This window comes from Melospiza georgiana, chromosome 1 (genome assembly GCF_028018845.1).
Source record: "Melospiza georgiana isolate bMelGeo1 chromosome 1, bMelGeo1.pri, whole genome shotgun sequence".
In the NCBI taxonomy this organism is placed as follows: Eukaryota; Metazoa; Chordata; class Aves; order Passeriformes; family Passerellidae; genus Melospiza; species Melospiza georgiana.
The window spans coordinates 104,002,034-104,026,321 of record NC_080430.1 but is presented as its reverse complement, the minus strand read 5'-3'; the positions used below and the strand labels follow the sequence as shown (position 1 = coordinate 104,026,321).

At 37.0% G+C, this 24,288-nt stretch overlaps 1 protein-coding gene across 1 annotated transcript in view; it reads left to right on the top strand.

The window, feature by feature from the left end:
- Positions 1-24,288, top strand: part of PTPRM (protein tyrosine phosphatase receptor type M) — a 441,589-nt gene that overhangs the window by 377,147 nt on the left and 40,154 nt on the right. Inside the window, exons 21-23 of the mRNA XM_058023915.1 lie at positions 3,380-3,467; positions 9,369-9,445; positions 12,209-12,245. Coding sequence (XP_057879898.1) covers positions 3,380-3,467; positions 9,369-9,445; positions 12,209-12,245 — 202 coding nt within the window. The remainder of the gene's footprint in view (positions 1-3,379; positions 3,468-9,368; positions 9,446-12,208; positions 12,246-24,288) is intronic.

Below are 24,288 nucleotides of genomic sequence, written 5' to 3'. Positions count from 1 at the left end.
TCCTGCATCACTGACCAGTTTTCATGTTGCATATAAAGCAGTTATCTGTAATTAATTTTTCTTCAGAAAGTGCTTTTATCCTAATTATTGTAATATTTTCTACTAACAGAATGGCAGCTGACATGCATACTGAAATGTCTGCTGTAACAACAGCTGGCTTGAAGCGCATTTCATTTTTCAAGAAGATCACGGAGGCTGGGTAGCCAGGCTTCTGTGTCATTTCAAGCTGAAGAAATACTTATTTTAAATTATTTGAGAAATGTCCTATACTCATTTTCAGTTCTCCATTGCCCTTGCCAAGCATTTGGTGGAGTGAAGCTGTTTGGGGGCCATATTTCTTCCTAACAGTCCACAGTTTTAAGAAACTTGTAAGTTTGAATTAGAATGAATAGCCACAAAGATAATGTGTGGGCTGCTGTGCAGCAGCATCCCTGGAGAGTGATATGTCAGAAAAGAGATTTAAAAAATTTCTGTAATGAAACGTGTATTTCTCACAAGTAAGGAAAGATCTTGACAGATCATCTGTTATGAAATATCTGCTCTGTTCTTTACTTGTGGGACAAATGAGATTTCTCCTTACAGTACATTGTGGATTATCATTCTGTTGCAGTTTGTGTAATGGCAGCACACGGGGAATTTAGGAAATGACACTCCAGCTGTCTTTTACAATAACTGGATTTTTTATGCTTTTGCGCTGTAATACCTCTTCCTTCAATTATCTTTGCTGTACTCTTCTCACTGTAACACCAGTATGTATCCCAAAATGAATTAAAAAGAAAAATGGATATACATAAATTATGTCTTATTTTCCCCATGTGATATGTTTTATTTCATTCACTAATTTATTGATAAAAACTCAAAAATAAATATCTGAAGTTCCTTTTCTGTAATACATTTTTAATAAAGAAAGTGAAATCAGTAAGCAGTAGCTGGAAATGTAAATCTGTTTCCTGGTATTTTCTGTTGTGTGAGGTTTGATATACATATGTTCTAAGGAACAGAATTATCTTTGTTGTGGATAAAGTTTTAGAAGATGGTTTATCTGTAAGGCTCATTAAAGTTATCATTGTTTTCAGAAGTTCCAAACACTTGGGAGAAGTAGAACTCGTACATTGCATCTGAGACGCAAATGAGTTTCCAAAACCAGTACATTGCCCATTGTATTTCTTCCCTGAATTCAGCACCATCTAAATCTTTCCCAGTTGCCTCCAGAGGTTTACTTTATTCAATTGGTTTGAAGCAATTTTTTAAAAGTTCATTAGTGGGACAGAGAGAAGCAAGATGTCTCTTGGAGAATATTTGGGTCGTCTGTATTTCAAGGTGTGGGCCCAGAAGCTGTGTCAGCAGGACTCTTTCTTTGTGACAGCACATGTGATGCCTACTGAATTAAACTCAAAACCACTTGCTGGGTAGTGTCTTATGGATCAATTCTGTGTATTAGTCTCTATGAGAATGACTGTAAAAAAACTAGAATTTTTAAATTTTAGGTCAGATGAATTGTTGGTTTATTGTGTCTTTAGAGCTTTGCTGCTGACCATTTCCATTTCTACTTTGCCTTTAACCATGTTTAATTGTTCATCACCCAGCTTTGTCTGAGAGTCTGAACTTTACAAGAAATTGAGACATAGATCTTTGCCCATAGAGAGTCATTCCTTATGCAGTTTGGCTGAATTACTAGAAAAGTAATTTCCATCCAGCCTGAGTTGAGAGTGCTCTAGAGTGGGAGGGCCTGCTTGCTTTAGATGCCATTGGCAAATCTATAATCAGATAACGATTGACGTCTTTTTGGCAAAGAGCCCCAAAGCTGTAAATCATCTCAGGATTCACACGGTTACACTTCTCTATCCTGGTAGCAATCAATGTTTCTCAGAGCTGTACCCAATGATAGTATGTTATAAGTAAGGAGAAATTTATTTGTATTAGTGGGTTTTAGTCATTTCAGTTTCCAAACTGTTTAAAATTTTCAAAGGAAGTGTGAAAAGATGAAGGAAAAACAAATTGAAGCCCCTGACAAGGCTTACGGTTTCCTTGAGTTATTATTTATAAACATTTTAGAAGTAGTCCATGTATTCCCAGGAATTTCTATATCATAAATTGGAAACCAGCACACTAGGAAACTTGTGAAAAGAATAGCCATTTTAGACTCTGAATGCCCTCGTGTTCTATTGACTTCAGCAAGAGATCAAGGGTTTGGTTTGACTTTTATGCTCTTTGTTATTGGAAATCATTGGGGTTCTAAAACACCTTTTTTCAAATTTGAGGGTAAAAGACAGTGATTGTAGATGGTTTTATGGGCATTATCTGTTTTAAACCACTCAGAATGTCTTGAGATCTTGCAAGAGATACAAACTTCGCAGTGTTTTCTCTATTTAGTCTTTAGTGTAGTACAAAAGATTTAATCTACTGGTCATTCCAGTAAAGAGATTAAGACAGATTTAGGGCTGGTCACAATAATTGTATAATTCCAGTAGTTTGCTTGGCAACAAAGTATTTTTTAACACAAGATTAATATTTAAATACAAAATTTTAAAATGTATCTGCATCATATGACTCATGGATACAGTGCATAAATTAGGAGATTGTGCAACCACTCTTTTACACCCCAGAAAGCACAGGACATATATAGGGCATAACTACTTGCTTGATGCCCTTTTGGCAGCTTCTGTGTTTTATTAATGTAAAATTAAACTGTTAGCACCTTCAACTTTCTTGTTTACATGAGATTTATTAGCTAAATGACAGCAGTTTGGTGGATATGAGATATATCTTTCACAAAATCACATTGATTTTATTCTCTGAGAAAATAATCATTGTCGTGATGTTGTAAATTGTGTTTAAGAGAAAAAAAAAAAGACACATGTGCTAGTTGAATCCATGGTTTTTTAAATGCCTGTGTATGTTTTGATCCATGAGGTCATCTGCCAGCAAGTAAATGAAGCTTGGGATATGTCAAAAATAAAACATATCAGTACAGTCTGTAATTTCTACACTCAAATACTGGAGCAGCTCCAACACTGATGATGAAGCTCCTTCAGCTTCCCATGTGTGTATGAGAACTGTACAGGGAATCTGGATAGCTCAAGTGAAGGACTCTCAGTGTTGCAAGAAAGCAGATTTGGAAAGGTTTAATAGCACTTCACTTGCAAATAATTCTTGTTGCTATTACACAGATAATCTCATGTCAAATTTTAAGTAACATCTGGAGCTATGCATAAATACCATTTAAACAGGAAACTCGTATTTTTGCTCAATAATGAATCATTTAAATGACACTTTAACACCAGTACCCACAAGTACTGTTTGCCTTTGTCTTTCGTTTAGCCGTAAGGTAACTGTTGCTGCATGCTTTTCTTAATGTCACTTTCTTTCCTTTTTTTAGAGTTTCTTTGAAGGACAGTCTGCACCATGGGATTCAGCTAAGAAAGATGAGAACAGAATGAAAAATAGATATGGGAATATCATTGCATGTGAGTGTTGGCAGCATAATTGTGCGCTTTGTTAACTTCGCTTCAGATCTGGATAAGAATGACCACCAGCCTTGTGCTTGCATCGGGCTTATATTCCTTTTTCCTAATTAAGAAAATAAAAATGAGGGAAAATGTTTCTTTTTTTATTTCTAGAGAAAACTGTCAGGTTTAGTGGATTTTCTCCACTGCCTTTCTGTCTACCTTCCATCCTGTGATCAGAATTTGGCTAGTGGAGAACAGCACCTTGAACCACTACTCAGCTCTAACAGGTCCCAAACTGCTCCTGCCAGCTTAGCACAAGACTTACCCACAACAATACCTTGGTATTAGCTTCTGGGTATTTTAGGAGCTGACAGTACTGGTGCTTAAGTGTTCCACAGTAACAGAGACAGCTATCCTGACTTATGCTAGACAGACTCCAAGGAAAAAAGGTACCTTTATGTTTTACTTTAAAATTCCAGTCTTAAAAAGGATTAGACACACTAATAATCAAATAACTTGAGGAGATAATAACATGCTTTGGTGAGTGATCCCTCACAAGATTTATGATCCCATAAATCTTGCAGTATGAGAGTTCCAAAGCATTGTGACTAGAGATGTTGCACATGAACATGGAGGCAGGAAATATATCAAGTTCAGTAAAATTATATTACTTATACACTGCTCTTGTTGCACTTAAAGGTAGATTCTCAGTGTGTATGTAGGAGATGATCCTTTCCCTGTTTTTTCACTTTAAAATCTAAATTTAGGATGTGGAGTGTATGTGTTTTTAGCAGCCAGCCAGATGACCATGAGCAGGTATAAGCAGAGAAATAAGCAGCTGTCACCTTGTTTTGTAAGCATGAAGACGAAGAGAGGTGTTTAGGGAGGGATCTTTCAATGGTACTGCTGAGTTCAGAAATCATACATAGCCCAGCAGAGGAGAATAAGCTATGCTGATTGTCTGAACATTTGGCGGACCTGTGGAAGGAGCATGTCATGCATATTTGCACTAACTTCAGCACCTATCTCAGGTGTTTGTCCAGGCACATACCTGCCTGGGTTTCCGCATCAGTGAACCACATGGTCTTGACAGAGAGAAGGACTGGTCCTCTAGACAGAGGGTTCTGAAATAGAGCCCGTTTGTGTGCTTCTGAATCTCCACCTCAGGAGGTCTCTCTGCAGTGCATGTGTAACAAGTCTGGAGAGAACAGCTCCCAGCTTAGTGACCTACAGTAAGTGATGTGAATAGGGCCCAGCTGGGCTGAGACTGTCTGCAGAGAGAAAACAGCTCTGTAGCTTGCTGCAGAATGAGACCCACAGGAAATGCAGATGGAGGCAGAGGCAAATTAAGCAAGAGATGATCTGCCACATGGTTTTGAGTGGATGTGATAGTATTGCTGTGTGTTTTGGATGTACATTGTGCTGTATACTGAAAAAGGAAATTAAATCTTCTAGAGAAATGTGATTCTCATGATGGGCTGGTGCATATGCAAAAGCAGATAAATTAGATACGGTTTTGCTTGTTTCCCTCTAAGCAATATTTAATGTATAAAAAACTTGTTATTTTGTGAGGATGTAGCAATACATTATATGAATAACAGCCAATCAGTTGAGTAAAAGTACCAAAGTCAAAAATAGGAAATACAAAGTAGTTTAATGCTTATCCTTGCTTTATTAATTTTTTTCCAGTACAAGCCTATTACAATGGATCTTCTCTTGTAGTCAGGTTTAGTGTGTCACTGCCCTCTTTTAATGTCATGTTAGACATTGTCTTAAACTTTGACACCCTTTGGTGGAAGAAAGTTGGAAAACTGCTAGCGCTTTATGTCTGAGGTAATCAAGTGATGAATAGCCAAGGGACAACACATAAAAGATATCAGATACACAAATCAATGACAATTACAAGTGATACTGAATGCTTTCTACAAGGCGAAATATAACTTGGGACATTTAGATCTCAATTTGCTTGAAATGTCCTCAGTATTTAGCAGAGGGAGACAGTTGGATGGAGTTTTTATCAATAACATTTTCTGTTTATGTGGCTGTGAAAACAAAGACAACTCAAGTTAAAATTAAGATCTAGTAGAATTTAAGGCAGTATCTTTAAAGAAAAGCTGAACCTGCCCACAGTTTGTCGTTCAATTTGTCATTTGTTGTTGTTAAATACGTGCATGCAAATGGAGTAGTTAACTTTTTAATTACTTCATGTGTTTTTCTCCTGGATAAATAATTGCATTTCTCAGTCTGAGGGTACAATTTGAGTGGTCTACTTTTGAAAATTTGCCCCAGATAATTGTATAAAATACATGCTTCAGCTTAAAAGCATTTTTATAAATTGCTGTTTTATGCTATGTTCAAACACTTAAAAATGCGGTGGTTTAGATGCCACTAACTATGGGTACATGATTATAATAAAATGTATATTTTTTTCTGCATAGCATATTTTTTTCTATCCATTTACCCTCTTTGTTTTAATTTTCCCCAAGATACTACTGTTATATTATTGCTTGTAGTCATTATTGTTCTCAGAGGGAGCTAAAACAATAGCAACAAGCATCCAGCGTTGCAGGAGATTGTCAAAATTTTAATATGCTTTATGTTACCCACATGATGTGCATTTAGTTGGCTACAAGTGTGCCCTGCCCACTTTATGACAGTGGCTGCAAAAAGTTGAATCATGGTCACAGTCCAGTCACCCACAGAAAACATATTCTTTCTTTGCTGAACAAAGAAACCTTCGTGTTTTCTCATTACAAACTATACCCAGCATGAACGTGCTAAATGAATCTTTCATCACCCAAGAAAAATTATGTTTCTGCCATGACTGTGTGGGGTTCAACATGGATTTTGGTAAAATTTATTCGTTTTTTCCTCAGGAGAGTTCTTGAGGGGATGGGAGGGGTTCTGTATTTGTTTTCACCTAACTCAGTATTGACTAAAGGAGAAGAGAGTATTGATCACAGCTTTTAAAAGCAGCTAAAGATTTTAGGTAAGACATTTATAAAAGGTTTGATTTGCAGAGAATTGGGAGTGCACGTCCAAGAAAGGGTCATTGGCTGGGCATGCTAATCAAGCAGGTGCTCAAGGGGCTTGTTAGAGATCACAGTCTGCAGGCTGGCATATCCATGTTGTAGGTAACATGAGGCAAGAGAGAATAAAATGCTTATATTTGTTATCTATTACCATATTCCACAAAGACAAATTTATCCTAAGATACATAATTTTAAAAGCTTAAGTGATCAGTGGAAAGTTAAATTAGGTCTCCTAATGGAAGGGTATCAAAATAACAGTGAGATGGAAAAGAGAGTATTTAAAAGCTGCATAATCTGTCAAGAGCAGCTGAAGTATAAAGGAAAAAAATACCTTAAAAATATAGACAGTTAATCTAGAGACTATTTAAGAACCAACACACGTATTGAAGAATATGGCTTGTTGTACCTCTTAGTTTTAAATCTGCTTGACAGAAGCACAGCCCAGACACAGTAACATTTCTTTGTGTTGACATAAGGATTTTTTCAATTTAACAAGTGTTGCCATGCAGTAAGGAGTTAACTTGAGTTCTCAAAGCAATAAAAAAAAGGGAGTCACTCCAGTTCCGCTGCAAATAAATGGGTATTGGACAGTCCATTACCTCTAGAATTCCCAGAAACCTAGCTAAGAATGCAGTACTAAAAAAATTCATATGAGAAGGAAAATGGGGAAGAGATGATATGAAGACATAGGTATAAAATAACTTTTTTTTTTGCTTAATCAAAGCAAGAGTTATTGCAAGAAAAGTAACAAAACAATGGAAATGTAAAGAAAAGAAACTGCATATTATACAATTGTATAAATCAGTCAAATTACATAAATTTACATTTTAAAGATGTTTCTTGGAGGAAAATCTAAGCTTGTTTCGTCCAATAGGGTGCTCATTTCTAGGCAGGTGATCAGATAGGGGTTTCAGTTACCTAAGTATAGACATGTGATGCCATTTCACATGGCCTGGGACATCTGCAAGACCAACGAATGCAGCACAGTAAATATGAGAGACACGTTATTCCAGAGTGGCAGCTGAAAGCTAGGCAGTGTATCCTAGTGCCTGTATAAAGTGCCATGAGATGTTTTGTGCTTAGACAGCTGAACCTTGCCCTCTGCAATTCAAGAAATGCAAAAGTGTAGATTTTTACTAGCCTGAGCTGTCCTGGTGAGAATGCCTGTAAAGCAACATAATCATGAAAATATAGATGAAGATACACTATGAGTCCAAGCAAGCTTGACTTCTGAGTCTGCTAAATTTAGCAGAGGTTGGATCAGGTCCCAAAACTGTAAAAGCAGCAGGCATGGCTGGAGCTTAGAAAGTTTCTTAGTATCTTTCTTAAGTAAGATGGATTTTTAGGATTAAGATCCTGTGAGCCAAACCGCTGTTCTGAAGAAACTGATAAATAGCTTAATTAAGCATAGAATAGCAAAGCACTTGGATAAGCATAGCTTGGTAGAGTCAGACAAGCAGGGGTTATGTGATGGAAAGTCACAGCTCCATAAGTTTTTATTCTTGGAAAAGTGAATAAAAAGGCTGAAAATGCTGACCTGATTAACATAACTGATTCACATATTCCAGCATGTTTGAAAATCTCATTCTTGAAGACTATTGAATGAAATAATTCCAAGAAAATAGCAATGTAAGATCTGTGTGGAACCTGGAGATGGAATTTTAATTCATTCTGATTTACGGTGTTTGGGGTTGTAGCACGCCCTTTCTCTCTCCCAAGGGAGTCCCAGGGAAATAAATGAGGCTCTGAGATCTCTGTTTCCTAAGACTTGGAGCATAGGAGGAAGGGGAGAGGAATTCACCTCGACCAGTTTCTATCTTGACTTGCAATTCTAAAACAATGCTATTTTAAGAAGCACTTGCCCTGGTCTTCCTCCACCATAATGTGGGCTGAAATTATGCTACTTATAATGAAGTTGGGTTTTTAAGCCACCTTTTAGGAATTTTAAAGCTTCAGAACTAGCTGTTCAGAACACAGGTGGCAGGTTTGGGTGTTTTAATGATTATTTACATTTACAGCAAAATAACGACCCTCATGAAGGGTTAACATCAGCTGCAAGTAATATTAGCTCAGCAGGAAGGCAGCAAAACAATAATACACAGGTATCTAATTAGCAAGAGTACTTCATAAACAAGGCAGCAATAAAGTGGCTGCTTACCATCTCTCTATCCTTGAGATCCTACCCTCAAATTGTGTTTTAAGAGGAGCTTACAAAGTCTCCGAGAAGAAGGAGCCCTGCCAGCCTACAGATATTCTTGTGCAGAGTGGAAACTAGCCTCTAGCAATTCCTATATCATAGAGAAGAAGAGGCAGCTGTTGTAAGATGAATTCATGATGTTTCGGATTGGAATTTATAAAATGAAGTTGGAAGTGTTTTCACAGTCCTGGATAGCTACAGATGACTGCAATGGAGCAAAATTCAGTGACAAAGCCATTGTCTTACTGCTTGGGTTTTGCCATTACTGTGTTTTGCTTTCTCTCTTACTGAAAAGATAACAAGTTCAAAAACTCTGAGGTGGCATTATGTCTTGAACGACTTCAGCTCCTCCTCAGTACTGGCAGAAGCATTTCCAAACGAATAAACCTTTGACAACTTAATGTTATTTTGTTGACAAAAGCAGGGGGTCAAGGCAAAAGTGATAATTGTAGTGGGTTTCACATTATAAGATTTAAGAAACTCATACTGAAAACCAGAGGGGATTTGGAAAGCCTGTGAATGACTGAAATTAGAATTAAATGTAGATACAGTTTTCATGTTCAACAAAATAAGCATGAACTTGCAATGTCTAAGGTTTTAGTTTGACTAAAAAGGAATATTTTGATTAGGCCTGTGTTACTGGATATGTCTTTAATTACTTTTTTTTCCTGTCCATTGTTCCCTTTTCAGATGATCATTCTCGAGTGAGATTGCAACCTATCGAAGGAGAAACGAGTTCCGATTACATCAATGGGAATTATATCGATGTGCGTATCCTGATGTAGTCAACAAGCCTAATGTTGTGTTCAGTCAAAGAGGGAACGCTTATTATTCTCACATTATTCACAATTTGTAATGGATACCACAGCTAGTAACAGCTGGTAACATTGTTTAGCACTGGAGGGTGCTACCTTTGGAAGCTAGGTGTGCACTAAAGGAAGAGAAAAGCCTCAAAGGTTTGTCAATCAGTGAATGAAATGAGTCATTTCCTCCAACTCACACTAGACTGAAACCTTGCCAGAAACACTGTATGGCTACTTTGCCTGCTGGTGCTTATATGGGCTAGCAAAATGTTATTTTCACTTTCTGTCAACAGATTGGCATCATTCCACATTTAAAGGAAAGCTGTTTGCATATTAATGTGACAAAACTCCGTAATGCCTAATGCAGAGATTTGCAGTCTCTTGTCATCTCTGCACTTTTAAGTCGCCTTCAAAGTATATTCTGCAGCTGTTAACCAGTATTTCTAATGCAAGCAAGACATTTCATTAAATATGTAGGCTGTTTAATTATTGAAAGTGGCTTCTTTGTTCATTCTGCATCATGTTAACTTAATGTTTTACATTAAAATAAATTCTTTAAGAGACAAGGTGTTTCTGGTTGAAAGAATGAGCTCAAAAGTAGAATTGAAAATCATTTAAAGGCCAATATTATTTATCTAAAGCCACAAGTCTATGGATAGCAAAGTTAGTATTTTTACTGTTTACACGGAGTGCTGGATGTTAGGCTAAGTAAAACAATTGCTGCTTCTTAGGAAATTGTGCCTGCTAAAGATTTCTTGTTCAGCAGGTTTGGTTTGGTTTTTTTTTAAATAGTGTCAGATTTTGCAGTTCAGATTTAATTACTAGTATGAAACAGGAATGTAACAGGTATTTTTTCTCAGAATGTGGAGGAACTAGAGCTATGCAAGAAAATTAGGTACTTCAGTTGTAACAATATGAAGTCTGAGGGAACTTTCTGAAGATATCTCTTGTTACTGATGTTTATAAGCACATTCAAGAATCATTAGACTAAGCTCAGATTTCTGCTCAGTCCCTTGCTGTTTGAAAGAATAGCACAGTCACCATGTAGTGAATGCACATGTGGAAATATATTTAGTTAGACACCACACTAATCTCTGAAGGGAGTAATCTGTCATGAAAGGAAGGAGAGAGTTCACATTGGGAACTTAGATCTGAATTCACTTTCACATTTTCTCCACCATTCAGGATTGTTCTCATTTTAGGCTGGTAGTATGTTCCTGTGTCAGATTTGGATCTTACTCTAAAATGTTATGAGATATGAGAAATAAAGATTTGGATTATACAGTTTCATATAAAATGCCCAGAGAGATCTGCATAGGAACTTTGTTGTTGTTGTTTATGGAGTACAAAAGGATGGAGAGAATGTGACCCTTTCTAGCCTCAGCAGATGGCTTCATTTGCAAAGCTTGGAGGACTGCAGGCATCCTCCAAAGACTATTCTGCCAGAAAACACAGCATGTTTGTTTATAATTTGCTAGTCAGGTTTCTGCTAAAAACACTGTTTTTTCTAGTACAGAGGCAGCTTTAATTTTGCTCTTGCATGCAGTTATTACTGCAGTTGTCGTGCTGTCAGTATAACACGTTAATAGTGAATGGCACCATCACAGACACAATGGTTCTGATGTATTTCTTCCCATGCTTTTTTTCACTGGGATATGGAAGTGTTTGATCCCAGGCACTGAGGGTTAGGTAAAAAACATTGCAGGAAAAAAACCCACTCTGTAGCTCTGTGAACACTTTCAGTTCACAGACTTCCAAATTTTGCTTCAGTGTCGTGTAAAGAAATCAATTCTGTAAGTCATGTTGTTCTTTCTGTAATATGTTAAGTATCTTCAGTTGTTTTGATTCCTTCCCCACTTAGTATGACTGCATTTCCCCTTGCTCTTTCACAAAGAAATTGCAATGGCATGTGTACTACAGCCTTAAGTTGTTCCTGCTGATAACTAACAATGCATCATAACTATTATTCAAATGTTAACACTCCTACAACTGGATTGATCAGCACACTGGTGCATGATCTAAACATTTGGTGACACTCCCATCACATCAGAAATTCAAATACTATAAAAATGCTATAATTAAATTTTGGCAACATTTTCCATGTTGCAAAGAATGCAGAGTATTGGACTTTATTGCTTGGCCAACTTGTGATTAAGCTGCTCTTGTCATCAGAGTTGTATTATGTTCTTCTTGGAAAAGTATGTTCATACCAAACAATTTAATCAAAGAACTTATAGTCCTTTATCCTGTTGAGAAATAAAACATAAACAAACCACCATGGTTAGAGTGAACACCATGCCCTCCTGCCTCCCCCAGGCTGAATGCAAATCTGACATTTTTTTTACTGTTTAAAAAGGGATAGGCTTTGCAGCCACCAGCAATAGGTGAAGGAATATCTCAGATTCTGTGAGCACCTGATGCCGTTAACTGCAAGGGCTAGAGAGGATTTCATGCTGCTCATTCTCTGCAGAGCCAACAAGGGGCCTAAAGAACCTGTTACTTCTGGCCCCTGATGTACAAGGCTGCAACTTAAGTATTTTGTAGAAAATACATTTGCTTTTGTTTCCCTTCTCACTTGCCCTTCCCCAGCTGAGAAGATCTTTTGGATCTAATATTGTTTGTATTGTTGTGACATTTACTGAATACTGTCCTAAATGAAGTTTCAGTCATAGGAACATAGTGAAGGTGCAAATTGCTGATTTTTTCTTTCCTTTCAATTTATTCTAGGGTTATCATAGACCAAATCACTACATTGCTACACAAGGTAAGTTTATCACCCTTTCTTTCCAGTTATGTGAGGCTAAGAGGTTTTGGTACTTGGATTGCAGTTCATTCTCTATAACATGAATTCTTGCCACAGTCAATATCCAGGGTAGAGTTGACTCAATCACTTAGGTAGAAGCAAGGAAACTGAATTGTTACCAAATTTCCAAGTGAGCAGTCCTTTACCTTTGTGTTAAAACAGGTTTTGAGTAAAAAAGCTAAATGCATCCTTTTTCAAAGAAGTTACTCAGCATTTTATTACTCATGAAAAAATAAATTAGTCATGGTAGAAATGTTTTGTACCTCTTCAGGGAGACAACAGTGTCATGAAAATGTATGTTCTCTTAACTGTTCAATGATAACTAGGCTCCAGGTCCTTAAAAAACAAAACTCTTCAGCTAGCAGCTTTTGGTAGAGGAGCAAAAGACATCCAAACACTGGCAGGAGGATTCATCACAGGGTTCATCACAGAGACAGTTTTACAGGCTGTCATTTAAATGCTTGCTTTAGGAAAAGAGCCTCTTCTTTTATCAACAAGCAAATTAATTTTCAATTTCTACTTGTCTTCAAAGACATAATTTTTGCATTCTGATGCAGTCCTTATTTATATTTTTGGTCAAGTTCAGAGCTGGAACAAATGGGAAGAATGAGTCTTCTGTGACTGCTTAGTCATAATATTGAACAATATGCCAATCTCCTGCCTATGCTTCGATAGCGTGTGTGAAAATTTGATTGCTCCTCCACTGATTGGAGGGAATCTTTTTTGTAATATGTAGTCTGTGACAGAGCTTCCTCATCTGCTCATGGATCTGAGAAAGCTGAGGTCCACCCAGAGATGTTATTTCTACCTTTTATGGGACCCAGCTGGAGTACTGAGTATAATATGCTCCAAATAATCTTAACATGTGTTGGATTTAGAGCTCACATACTTTTTTAATGTTTTGTTTTTTGTTTTTTTTTTTATCAAAGCAAATAAAATGTTGACCATGTCAAATAAGGCATCTTGCTGTGATTTAAGTTGTTTCTTAAGTTTCCCAGAGACTGCTGCCTCCAGTCCCCACTTAAACCAGTGGGAGGTTTTGTATCTAAACCTTGCTGTACCTCAGCTCTCCACAGTCTGAAATGTGATGCTGCTTCATGTCAGATGACAGTGGGACAGGGCACAGATGTTATTTCCAGAACCAATTCACTAGTGTCAACATTACACTTCTAGACCAGAGTTTTATACTTTCAGAATTTGTGATCTTACAATATGAGCCATGTAAATGTGCTTCATCTTCCCCTTCTGCTGCCCACCCACCATGTTCCTTAGCCCACAGTCTCTACAGACAAGCCACTGCCATGGTTTCTGCCAGATAGGAAGACAGGAACAAAAATGCAGCGTTTGATTTATTCATTTGGGACTTTTACACCCTCCTCTTCAAAAAATAAATAGTTTGTTCTATTTAACATTTACCTAATGGTGGTGTTGTTTTGCACTTTTAAAATAAAAAACCTAAAATAAAAAGATAAACAGTTGGCTTTTACCTTGTCGTTTGCAACAAATTTTCATCAGGAAGTTAACCAGAAGATCTTTCTCATAGGTCCCCACCTAAAGTACTGTTTTATCACAATGTTTATTGTAATTTCTCATCATTTTTATCACAAGCATCATAATACTTGAATAGCAAATACCAAGCTTGAGTTTTGTACTTTCAGGTCTTAAAACCAAGTATGTAATTATATATGAATAATGTGCTGAAGGTCTGTTTACCAGATCCACCAGCAAGTCCCAACAGTTTCTTTGCCATGTTTTTTCCTTATATGGTGCAAGAAGTACCTAGTCAAGAAAGAGAATAAGAGGAGTAGAAACTACTACTCTTATTACTGTTCTTCCAAGGTGCAAAGGTTATATGATAGTTGCAGCTGCCAATTTTGGGGGTGGGTAGCATCAATGTCTTCTGTGTAGGTGCGGCTAAGTGCACATGAGAATGCCTAACCCCTTCCTCCCATGGTGTAATGAGTAAAAAACAGATTCTCTGAAGAATGTAAAATTAATTTAAAAATCAGCATGCAATTTACAGCAAGCTCAAAATTATCTAGCTGTGATGTTTTTTGTGGTTTACATCTTTAACATGTTGCTTTTAAGGTCAGTTGGAAAGTGGGGTTGTACCTCTAGTTCGTAGGAGTGAAGAACACTGATGTCATAAGTTTGTATGTTCTGTCGGGTTCTGTCTGTGGCCTGATGAAGAATCATGAGAAAGTTTATTTTCCCTCCTCTATCTGAGCTTTTTCATCATCACAACAGGGTTCAAAATACTCTTCCGCTTTTCATGATTCTCTGCCACATCCTGATAGATGCAATTGTTTAAAGACTAGATAGTGTTAGTCTCCAGTATCCAGGCTTCCTGACAAAGTACACTTCCAGTAAGATGCAGTCACTGTGTTTTGCAAAGGTGATAAAGTAACTGGGAATAATCTCCAGAACTCCTTTAGGACTCAGCATTAACTATGAAAGAAACACATTTGTTTCACATGTCAGTGTATGCTATTGTGTTCCAGGGAAATGGTCACAGCACCAAGCTTGCCAGAGTTCAGGGTGCATTTGGGCAACACTCTCAGGCACATGGTGGGATTCTTGGGCTGATGTATGCAGGGCCAGGAGTTGGACTTGATGATCCTTGTAGGTCCCAGGAAACTTTATGATTCTATTCTAGGTCAGCCTTAGTAACAAGCATGTAATGTGCCACAGCTTACACTGTGGCCAGCCATGTTCATGCTCTGTTTTACAACACACTTTCATCAGGTATGTGCAAACACATCAGTGCAGCACAAGAGTTAAGCTGCATGCTTAATTCCCTTGATAGCTACTTTTCATCAATCTTTAAATAACTTTTCTCATCTTCCCTTTTCTCCTCCACAGCAGCTTTCGCAGGTGCACATGCCTATTGTTCTTTGAAGGAAAATATCATTATGTGAGTCAGTTTTAAATCTCTGAGGAGCTAGAATGATTGATATTTAATTTTCCTATGTTCTTAAGCTGCATTCAACATATCAAGTGTTAATGAGCAAATATAATTGTTTGAAGTGAAGAAGTGGCAAATTTAATCAGTTTGTAATAGACTACCAATCTGCTTTTAACAGAGCTGGGAGTTGCCTAATCACCTGTTTATTGAAGTGTTACTGTCTTCCATACTAACCAGAGTCTGACGTGCAGACTGGTAGCTTTCCACCTTGGCATTCACAGCATCCTGCTGCTAGCTTGAATTAGGGATGGAAATGTTTTTTTAAATAATTTCTTAATGTAGGCTTTCTCAACTAAATATCAAAAATTATTTTACTTCAGCTTTTAAGAGTAATACATTCAGAGTGTGCAATTTCAATTACTAAATTAATACCAATTTTCCTTTATGTGGTAAGTATAATGTGAGTGGTTGACTAAATTTACAGCTAATAAAGACTTTTGGTGATCTGCTGTAATTGGCATCAACAGATGGGATCTGCACCTGAGTCACCATGATTAAAAAGAATCCCTCGTTAAAAGCCAGCATATTGGGTCAGGCAGAACCAGCAGACTGGTGCAATTTAAAACTCATTATTTTGCTTTATATATCCCTTGTTCCCATAGATATAATTCTTCTTTGTATAGGAGAATATTGAGCCCTTGTATGGTCTGCTCAATTTACTGGCAGCTAAAAGTTACTTTTTTACAGAAGTTAGGTAATCAATTAATTTTAACTTGGTCCTTCAGTGAGAGCATTAGGGTGAATATCTGTACAGTGCTTATTCTTACACACAGTGCTGGATATTCTGACTATTGTATGACTTCTGATCCAGCATCTCACCTTGATTACTGAGCAGGAAAAAAATAATTGGCTTTGTACTTATTTGTTCCGTGTCTCCTGAAGCTCACGTAGTTTTCTGAGCTATGTTGTAGCTTCTTTTAGTGAGTCTCTGTCAAGGGTTTTGGATGCTTCCTCCTCCACAGCACCAGCAGCTGTAAATGATGAGTGACAAATGAATGTTAGCACAGTTCTGCAGCATTACTCATGGCCATTTCCACCAGGGTAGGTTTACAAGCAGGTCACTCGTGTGAAACAGCAGATATCTCACATGCAGGCTGCATGTCTTTATATATAAAGTGTGTTCTTTTGTGCATCTCAGACTTTGGAATGCTCCCCACAGTTCATGTTGTCTCTGCTTTCTGCAGCACGCAGAGCAGCTGGATCTGAGATGTTTTGTGGAAATACTTCAGAGCATATCTTAATGACTGTAAAAAGTTCCTCTTGAAAATAAAACAATTTTAGATACAATGTTGCAGTGTAGCCTTTCAGCCTCTTTTTTTTCCTCTGTATCCAGTTGTAAAGCAGATGCAAAATAGCTTTCTGTATTGCTTATTATGGAGACAGACATCAAGCCAAGTTTCAGTCAGGAGGACATTTTAGGTATAAGTTAGAAACTTTTGAAGATAAATATTTACAAGGAAAATGTTTACAGTCTTCACTATCAACAGCATAACGTTGCCTCTCTAATAACCCCTTTTATATTCTTTCTCTTTTCTGCAAAATACTTGTCTTTCTTCTACACACAACTCTGTGTGCTGTGTGAACATTTTAATAAGGGTTTTCAGAAACAAAAACACATTTTCTTTCAAACCGAAACTTCCCTTTTAGGCATCTGAAGCAGAAATAGTGCATTAAATAACAATACTCTTAACTTCCTTGGCATGTTTTTTGTTTTTATGTCGCAAAAAGTTGTCACAACTACAGCAGTGTGGAAGCTCCACATTTCCCTTTACAAAGAAACTTTTTCTTCTACTTTTTTAGCCTTCAGATGAATAATAACATGTGAAATTACTTCAGGGAGAATTAAATAACAGCAAGGCAAAATAGATGTCCACAATTTTTCAGTTTCATAGATGCTGTCATTTTTTTGCAGGATGTGGGACTGCAAACAGCCAGGCTGTTTTGCTGATATATATACTAAATGATTGAATTATATGTACCTGTATTAATCTTGAAGATTCAACTGGTTTTGCTGCTGTTCTTTACTTCTTAATCCTCAAAACATTAGAAAGGTGGTTGAAGCCATCTGTCTTCAGTCACAGATATAAGCCCATTCTCAGCCCCCCTTTAGAAAGGTGAGGCTTTATAGAACCAAGTTCAGCTGTTTTGCAATAGTGGTGAGAAATGAAAAAGTTACTTTTTGCCCCTACCTAAACACGTACAGAGGTAATAGACCCTTTATATGTGAAAGTGACGTCTACAGGTGATACTGTGAAGCCATGTGGTAAATTCACCTTAGCTCACTTGCTACCATTACCCATCAAAGACTCATGATTACTATTATGTCTGAGTATCTGTTAGAAATTTGTACTTTTACTGGTGTTGAGGACAAAAAGAAACAGTGTGTACTAAAAACTAGTAACCATCAAAGTCAATGCTTTTTGCAAGTTACTACTTTGTGGTGCATGAGAATATCAGAGTTTCTCTCTGACTCTTCATTTGTAATAGCAGGGTTTTGTGATAACTGTCAGAGGAGCTGTCTTTCACCATTTTCATGATTTCTGTATTTTTGTGTCTTTGTTGTAATCAGCTGTGGGGTAGTTTTGTTTGTGCAGGGAATGAGACACCTCATTCAGGTGGAAGGCATGCAGAGCTAGCATGGTTTTCTGATGCAAAGTTGGCTTAGGCTTTGTTGTGGTGTTTCCTTTCCCTGGATCTTTGTGTACAGACCAAGTGAAATAGGAACACTGTTAGAAAACTGCTGATAGGTTCATTGCTAGGTGAAGGCACTTGAATTTTTCACATGTGTGTCTACATTTTGCATGTAATACATGCCCACCTTTCATAAAGCTTTGGAAGTTCTCTGAAAGTACAAACAAGATCTAGATATTATATAAATAATTACTTAGTATTTATTTGCCAGTATAAATTCTGAAATCCCATGCAGGCTGTTCTTTCAATTGCTTGTCAATGTGGCTTGTGAAACAAGTTAGAGAAAATGATGATTTTTCTGTAGTCCAAGGTCAAAGCCACAGAGGAAGAAAAAGCAATTCTGCCTATCCTCTTCCCCCCACAGACTGAGGTGCAGTAAATCAGACATAAAGGACTTCAGAGCATACATAGATCTCTGTCTCAAAGACGAGATCTTGGTTTGAATTCTGTGTTTTGAAAATGGGGCTAGAAAATTTAAAACAGATTTTTGCATATCAGAATAAAGAAGTAAGAGAAATTAGAGTCTTCAGTAAATAATTAGAGGCAAATAAGGCATGTAGGGGGATAGAACATAAGTAAATAAAGGTCATATAGGAAGTAATCTTACCCTGTAAAGAGTTGCAGTTGAGCCAATTATTAAGGATTAAGAGCAGGAAGAGTCAGTGCCTAGAGGAGCTGCCTACGAGAAACATCAAGAGGGTACGAAACTCTTGCAATAAGGAACCCTTGCAATGTAATGACAATAGAACTCTTGCACTATATATGGCAACAAGGCAAAAGAAAATGTTTCTTGGTTTTGATGTAGAAAATAGAAGATTGTGTGAAAAGTAGTATATTTTTCTCCTTCAAAAATATGTAACTTAAACTATATTCTGCAAACAGGGAAATTGTCATCTTTCTGAAACTCAAGAGCTGAGCACACTGTCCTTGTGAACCAAACACTTTCAGAAAAGAACATTATAAAGGTGACCATCTATAAGTGTTGCTCTGACTACTAATTGCCTATAGTATTCACTAAAATCCTTTTTTTTTTTTTCAAGGAAGGTGTATACAGCATCAGCTGTATAAATTCACCTGCATGTCTGTATTTCAGAGGAAGGCAAATTATGAAAAGCTGATGTGTCATGAGAAGTTTTCCATCTGTGACAAAAAATCAGTCATAAATTGGGCTTGGTGGGGGGAGTACCTAGCAGCCAGAGGTGCTAGACAGAGTCCTGTTAACACACCTGGTAATCAGTGAAGCCTAGTGCTAAAGCAGAAAAAAGGCCAAGAAATGCAGTTTGTCAGAAAAATCACATAGTCAGGGCATCTTTTTTTCTGTGAAGTTTATTCACCAGATGGTCTTCAGCAGTCTGGAGGAAGAAGGCTTTTGGTCTTCTCATCTCCTAGATTAAAAAAAAAGTAGTGTAGCAAATTTACAAAACAAAATGTATTTCAGAAACAAATGTATCAAGAAGCAAATAAACTGGGGTGGGGTTTTTTTTGTTGTTTTTTTGGTGGTTTTGGATGGTTTCGTTTTTTTTGGAGAGTTGGGGTTTTTGGTGTTTGTGTGGTTTTTGGTTGATTGTTTTTTTTTTTTATTTGGTTTTTTGTCTTGTAACCATATCCAAATCTTTGAAATCTGTCGGTTTTTTCTCTCTTTTATATCCTTTGGTGGCAACTGAAATCCCTGTGTTGATGTGGCCACCTATGCACATGACTGCCCAGGTGATTTCGAAGCACTGCCTTTGAAAACAAAAAAAGATACAGGCTTATTAGATTAATTTCTTTCCCTGTCCATCTGTGTTCTTCCATGCAGTTGCATATTCAGATGTAGACTGGAGATTCCCTCTGCTGTTTCTAAATCTCATTCTGTTGCAAGCACGTTCATGTATTGTGTCTATACTGAGCACAAATACACTTGACATGTTAGAATGGTATTCCTTGTTCACAGTGTACATCAAATACTTCAGTCTCCCATAAAATATAATGAAAAAAACAGAATTAAAACATTAACATTGTCCTTTCCTACTCAAAGTGGTAAAAATAACGAGGTGGTCCCCAAAAATAACAACAAATAATAGTGCTGAGTTTTTGGTTACATAGATTTGATTTTTAATCATAATTATCTTGACATTGAAAATATAAATATTGCTTTAAAATATCAAATTACATCTGTTTTTAATAGCTTTTGTACATATCTTGATCTGACTAATAGTTGTTAGATACTGACTATTTCTGTGAGGAAGAAATAAAAGTACCAATGTTCTCTACCCTTAAATATAAAAATACATTGTGAGTGATACATCTCACTCATGAGATACGTATCAGGACAATAAACTGTGACAGAAGTTTTTTCCAAGCATTTTTACTTATGCTTTAATGTAGACTAAATTATCTTGTTTGTTCATCTAGGTAAAGTCTTCATGTTAATGCACTTAAACTCCCAGTACAAGATTAAAAAATACCGCATCTGAATATCTTACTCACAGGCATGAGCAACATTCCTTCACAATAAGGTCCTTGGGGAAAAATAAATGAAACAAGTAGCCAAAATGAACTCATATTTTTGAGCTAGAGAATAGTGATGATTTTATTACAATCTGATGCTTATGATTGACTCAACATGGAAATAGAAGGTAGAAATGCAAAAGACTAATTAGGTTCTTTTGTCCATTCCCTAAGGAACCTTCTACTGAAGGGGATAAAATGATCTTAAACTTCTCATCCATCATCAAAATTGATTCTGCATTACAAGTTGATATGAAGAGCCCAGTCCAACAAGTCAATTACTTAAGATTTTTGTTTTGAAAATGCTAGATGCAGCATGTTTTTTACCAAAAAAAAATCTGTATGTGTTAGTCTTTCCAAGCTCAGATGAGCTACTTAGAATGAGTGATTAATAGGTATTCATATTTCCATGATGCAAATCATGCTTATTAAGAAGAATGCACAAATTAGAAACATAAACAGCTTTCTTGGTGGAAAACACTGATTCAGCAACTGAAACTTTCTGTTGGACTGGTCTCACAAAGACAGCTTAGGTTTGAGCCATGATCTCAAGCCAGCTGGAGTAACCCTTCAGCCAGAGCTGTGACCTTGGGCAGAGAGCCAGTGCCTCTCCCTGCTGTCCCATCTGATGTATTCATACCTGTATCTCTGGTTCCCAGATGAGTCACCATCATTCTTCTCACATGCTTGACTATAAGCAGTTAAAATATCTGTAGTACATAGAGTGAAAGAAGGTCCATGTATGATTGAGACTTACTTCTCTGTAGCTAGTACACTCTGTTGGAGAATACATCAAGGCCTCTAGGTACAATTACATTATTCAAAGCTTTCCTGTTTCATAGAAGAAAAACCTGAAGCACACTCTCTGCAAGCCACTGTCTAGCAGTGCTGTCTTAAAAGCTGCAAGGTAAAGATTCAAGGCTCTGGCATGACTCAGGTATCCCACATAGCCTTCACTAGGGAATTCCTCACCCCCAGGAGTGCTACATGTAATTCAGAATTTGGAAGATGCTGGATTTACACAGGCTGAGAAAATGTTAATGAGAGGAACAGACCGTTTAACATCTCTGCTGTGGGGCAAGCAAACGATATGAAAGAAAGAGTTCTTCAGTTAGACTGGATGAACGACATTCAACTACAACTACACTGTTTTGTTGTTGGTAGGGTTTTTTTTTTGTTGTTTTTTGGGGGTTTTGGGTTTTTTTTTTTTTTTTGTTTTTGTTTGGTTTTGTTTGTTTGTTTGATTTTTGTTTTTTGTTTTTGTTTATTTTGTTTTTTTATTTTTTGGGGTTTTTTTTTAGTTTCCTGCAGTTAAGATCAGAAAAAGCAGCTCTCTTGAGTGGCATAAGGGTGCATAGATGGACAGTAGTACTATGTACACTGCTTTTATTACATTCAGCTTTGTCTCATCTCAGGCTAACTGTTAAAATCTGGACAATTTCTGCTGCTGCCAGTTCCTCTGTTACTGCTGCAGTACTTCTGTGAGTAGTCAGAAGGTGTTGTGGAAATGTGCTATTTATTCTTTGGAGAACCATATGACATTTTCATTTTATTTTGTTCAAATAGAACAAACTGAGCTAGTATTGGAAATCTAACCATGGAGAAATGTCAATCAATAAGTGTGTAACACTTTATTAGATGGAAACTTAGCTGGCAGCATTAGCTGTAGTGGTATAAAAGTGTCTTAAATAGCACCTGTCAAGAGTGCACAAATAAAGTGTGGTTGCAGCCTTTAAAATAAGTTCAGCAATGATTTGTTTGTGAAAATGATGGAAATACTAACATGGAGCAGGAACAGGTGAGATGATTCAAGAATGGTAGAAGCTGTCATGTTGTGGTTGCCGTGTATTGTACCAAGACTGTTCAGGTCTTTCAAAGCCTGCCTTTCTTCTCTTGTCTTTCAAGGTGTGTTTGGCTTCTTATGAGTGGGAGGGGCATGAACACCTTTGTGCATTCATGGGCATTTTGTATGTAAGGCACTTCTGCTCAATGGAGCTCCAGTCCCAGACTGGCATTTCTAGATAGTACCATAATGCAGACGAAGTAATGCATTGAGATGGGCACTGTTCCAGCCCTGTTAGATCTGTATCAATAAAGAAAATGCCATGTGATATTCCAGAGAATGAATACCACATTCCTCCATCTGACTAGCCACAGAATCATTGCAGAATAGGAGCAGAGGCAATGCCAACAAGAGAAATGATCCAGCTCTAGCCAACGGCTGATATGTATGTGAATATACATACATTTAGACAATATGCATTTTCAAACCAATTATCTAGTTTTATGAAATGAGCAATTTTAAAGGAAGAAATCTCTGGAGTAATCAGTTTTATTATTGCTCAAAGGATAATATTTTTAAGTATTTCTATATTAAACTGGGAATTCAGAATGGAGGGGTTTTTTTTTTATTTTAGCTATTTGTGAAACACTAGAATAATTTCATAAAATAGTGGGACTCTGGCTCCCCACTACTGTACATTGTAAATAACAATGTTTTTGTTTTCTTTTTATTTTTAGAAAGAGATTGAGAATTTACAGGTCAATCTTCTCTTATTCTTCTTACTGTAAGAGGTCTAGTGCTGCCTCCTTAAATGTAGGAGTAGGTGGTATAGAAAGCCAGCCAAAGCACTGGTCAGTCTCATGGGAGCTATACATAAAATTTCCACATGCTCCACACTCACTTAGTAATCTAAGCCTTGTTGAAAGCTAATGGGACTTGAAAGCACTTTGAACATTTCATTTTCTGAAAGCAAATTTTCACATATAGCAGTGTGCAGGCAGCAGGGCTGGCTGACTGGCTAGCTCAAAGCAGGTAGGATTCAGTTTGTGCTTGAAAATCAGCCAATTACTATTCACTGTGCTGTCCTTTGGCTGGTAATGAGAGAAAGCTGTGTTTTTCCAGAGCAAAGGATACAGTAGAAAGCCTCTATGTTGCCAGTAGCTGCACTAGGCAGGATTTGTCCCAATAAAGCATTTCAGCTTGCTGTATAAGCAGCATTTTCCAGAAATGTCAAGCTAACAGGATTCAGTCAGATCTGTTTCTTATTGACAATCCATCTAAGTAAGGAAATAATGAAAAGCACATTTTAAATTTATATCTCAGTCCTGATTAACCAGTTTAATATATCTGAGGTGACTTACTGTTGAGCAGTGTTGCTGCATATGTTTTTTTGGGGGCAAGCATTATAAGGTGGTATTGTTGCAAAAGGCCAAAAGAAAAATTGGCAGACTGGCTGCAACTCAGATATATCTGATATGCATGGTGTGTTCTGAAGCCTGAGTTCAAACTAGTGTTAGGAGAAAACAAACAATTCTATTTGTTTGTGAATTAAGTTCTAGTAGAATTTTTCACCTACAAATTGGTATCTTTTCTCAGCTGAGTATGAGGCCATTACTGCCTCTGCAAGCAGTTGGCTTCTCTCTGTGCAATCTCTGAGTCTACTACAATGAAAGAATTGTTAAAATAAGGTCTAAGTCTGAGGCAGAAGATTTTTCGATGAGAGTAGCCATAGCCTCAGGCTTCCTTGCTAGTCTAACATACCTATAGGGAACCAGCCTCAGTGGTAAGCCATCCACAACTTTGTTTATTTATATTTTGTCCAAGGAAAGAGACATTTGTAATGAAGATTTTCTCAGGAAATCCAGCATAGCTGTATAATTACAATATAGCCCTGTTGAATATTATGTAATTATTAATACTTGTAAGGCTAAAGTTAGAAAGTGCTTTTCAAATATCATCACACTCAACATTGGAATTAAATAGGAATTCAAATTAAATAAAGGAGGGGAAAAGCAAAAACATGGGGTTTTTTCTGCTCATTACAGGGGTTTTATTTATTTCATTGAGCTTATTTA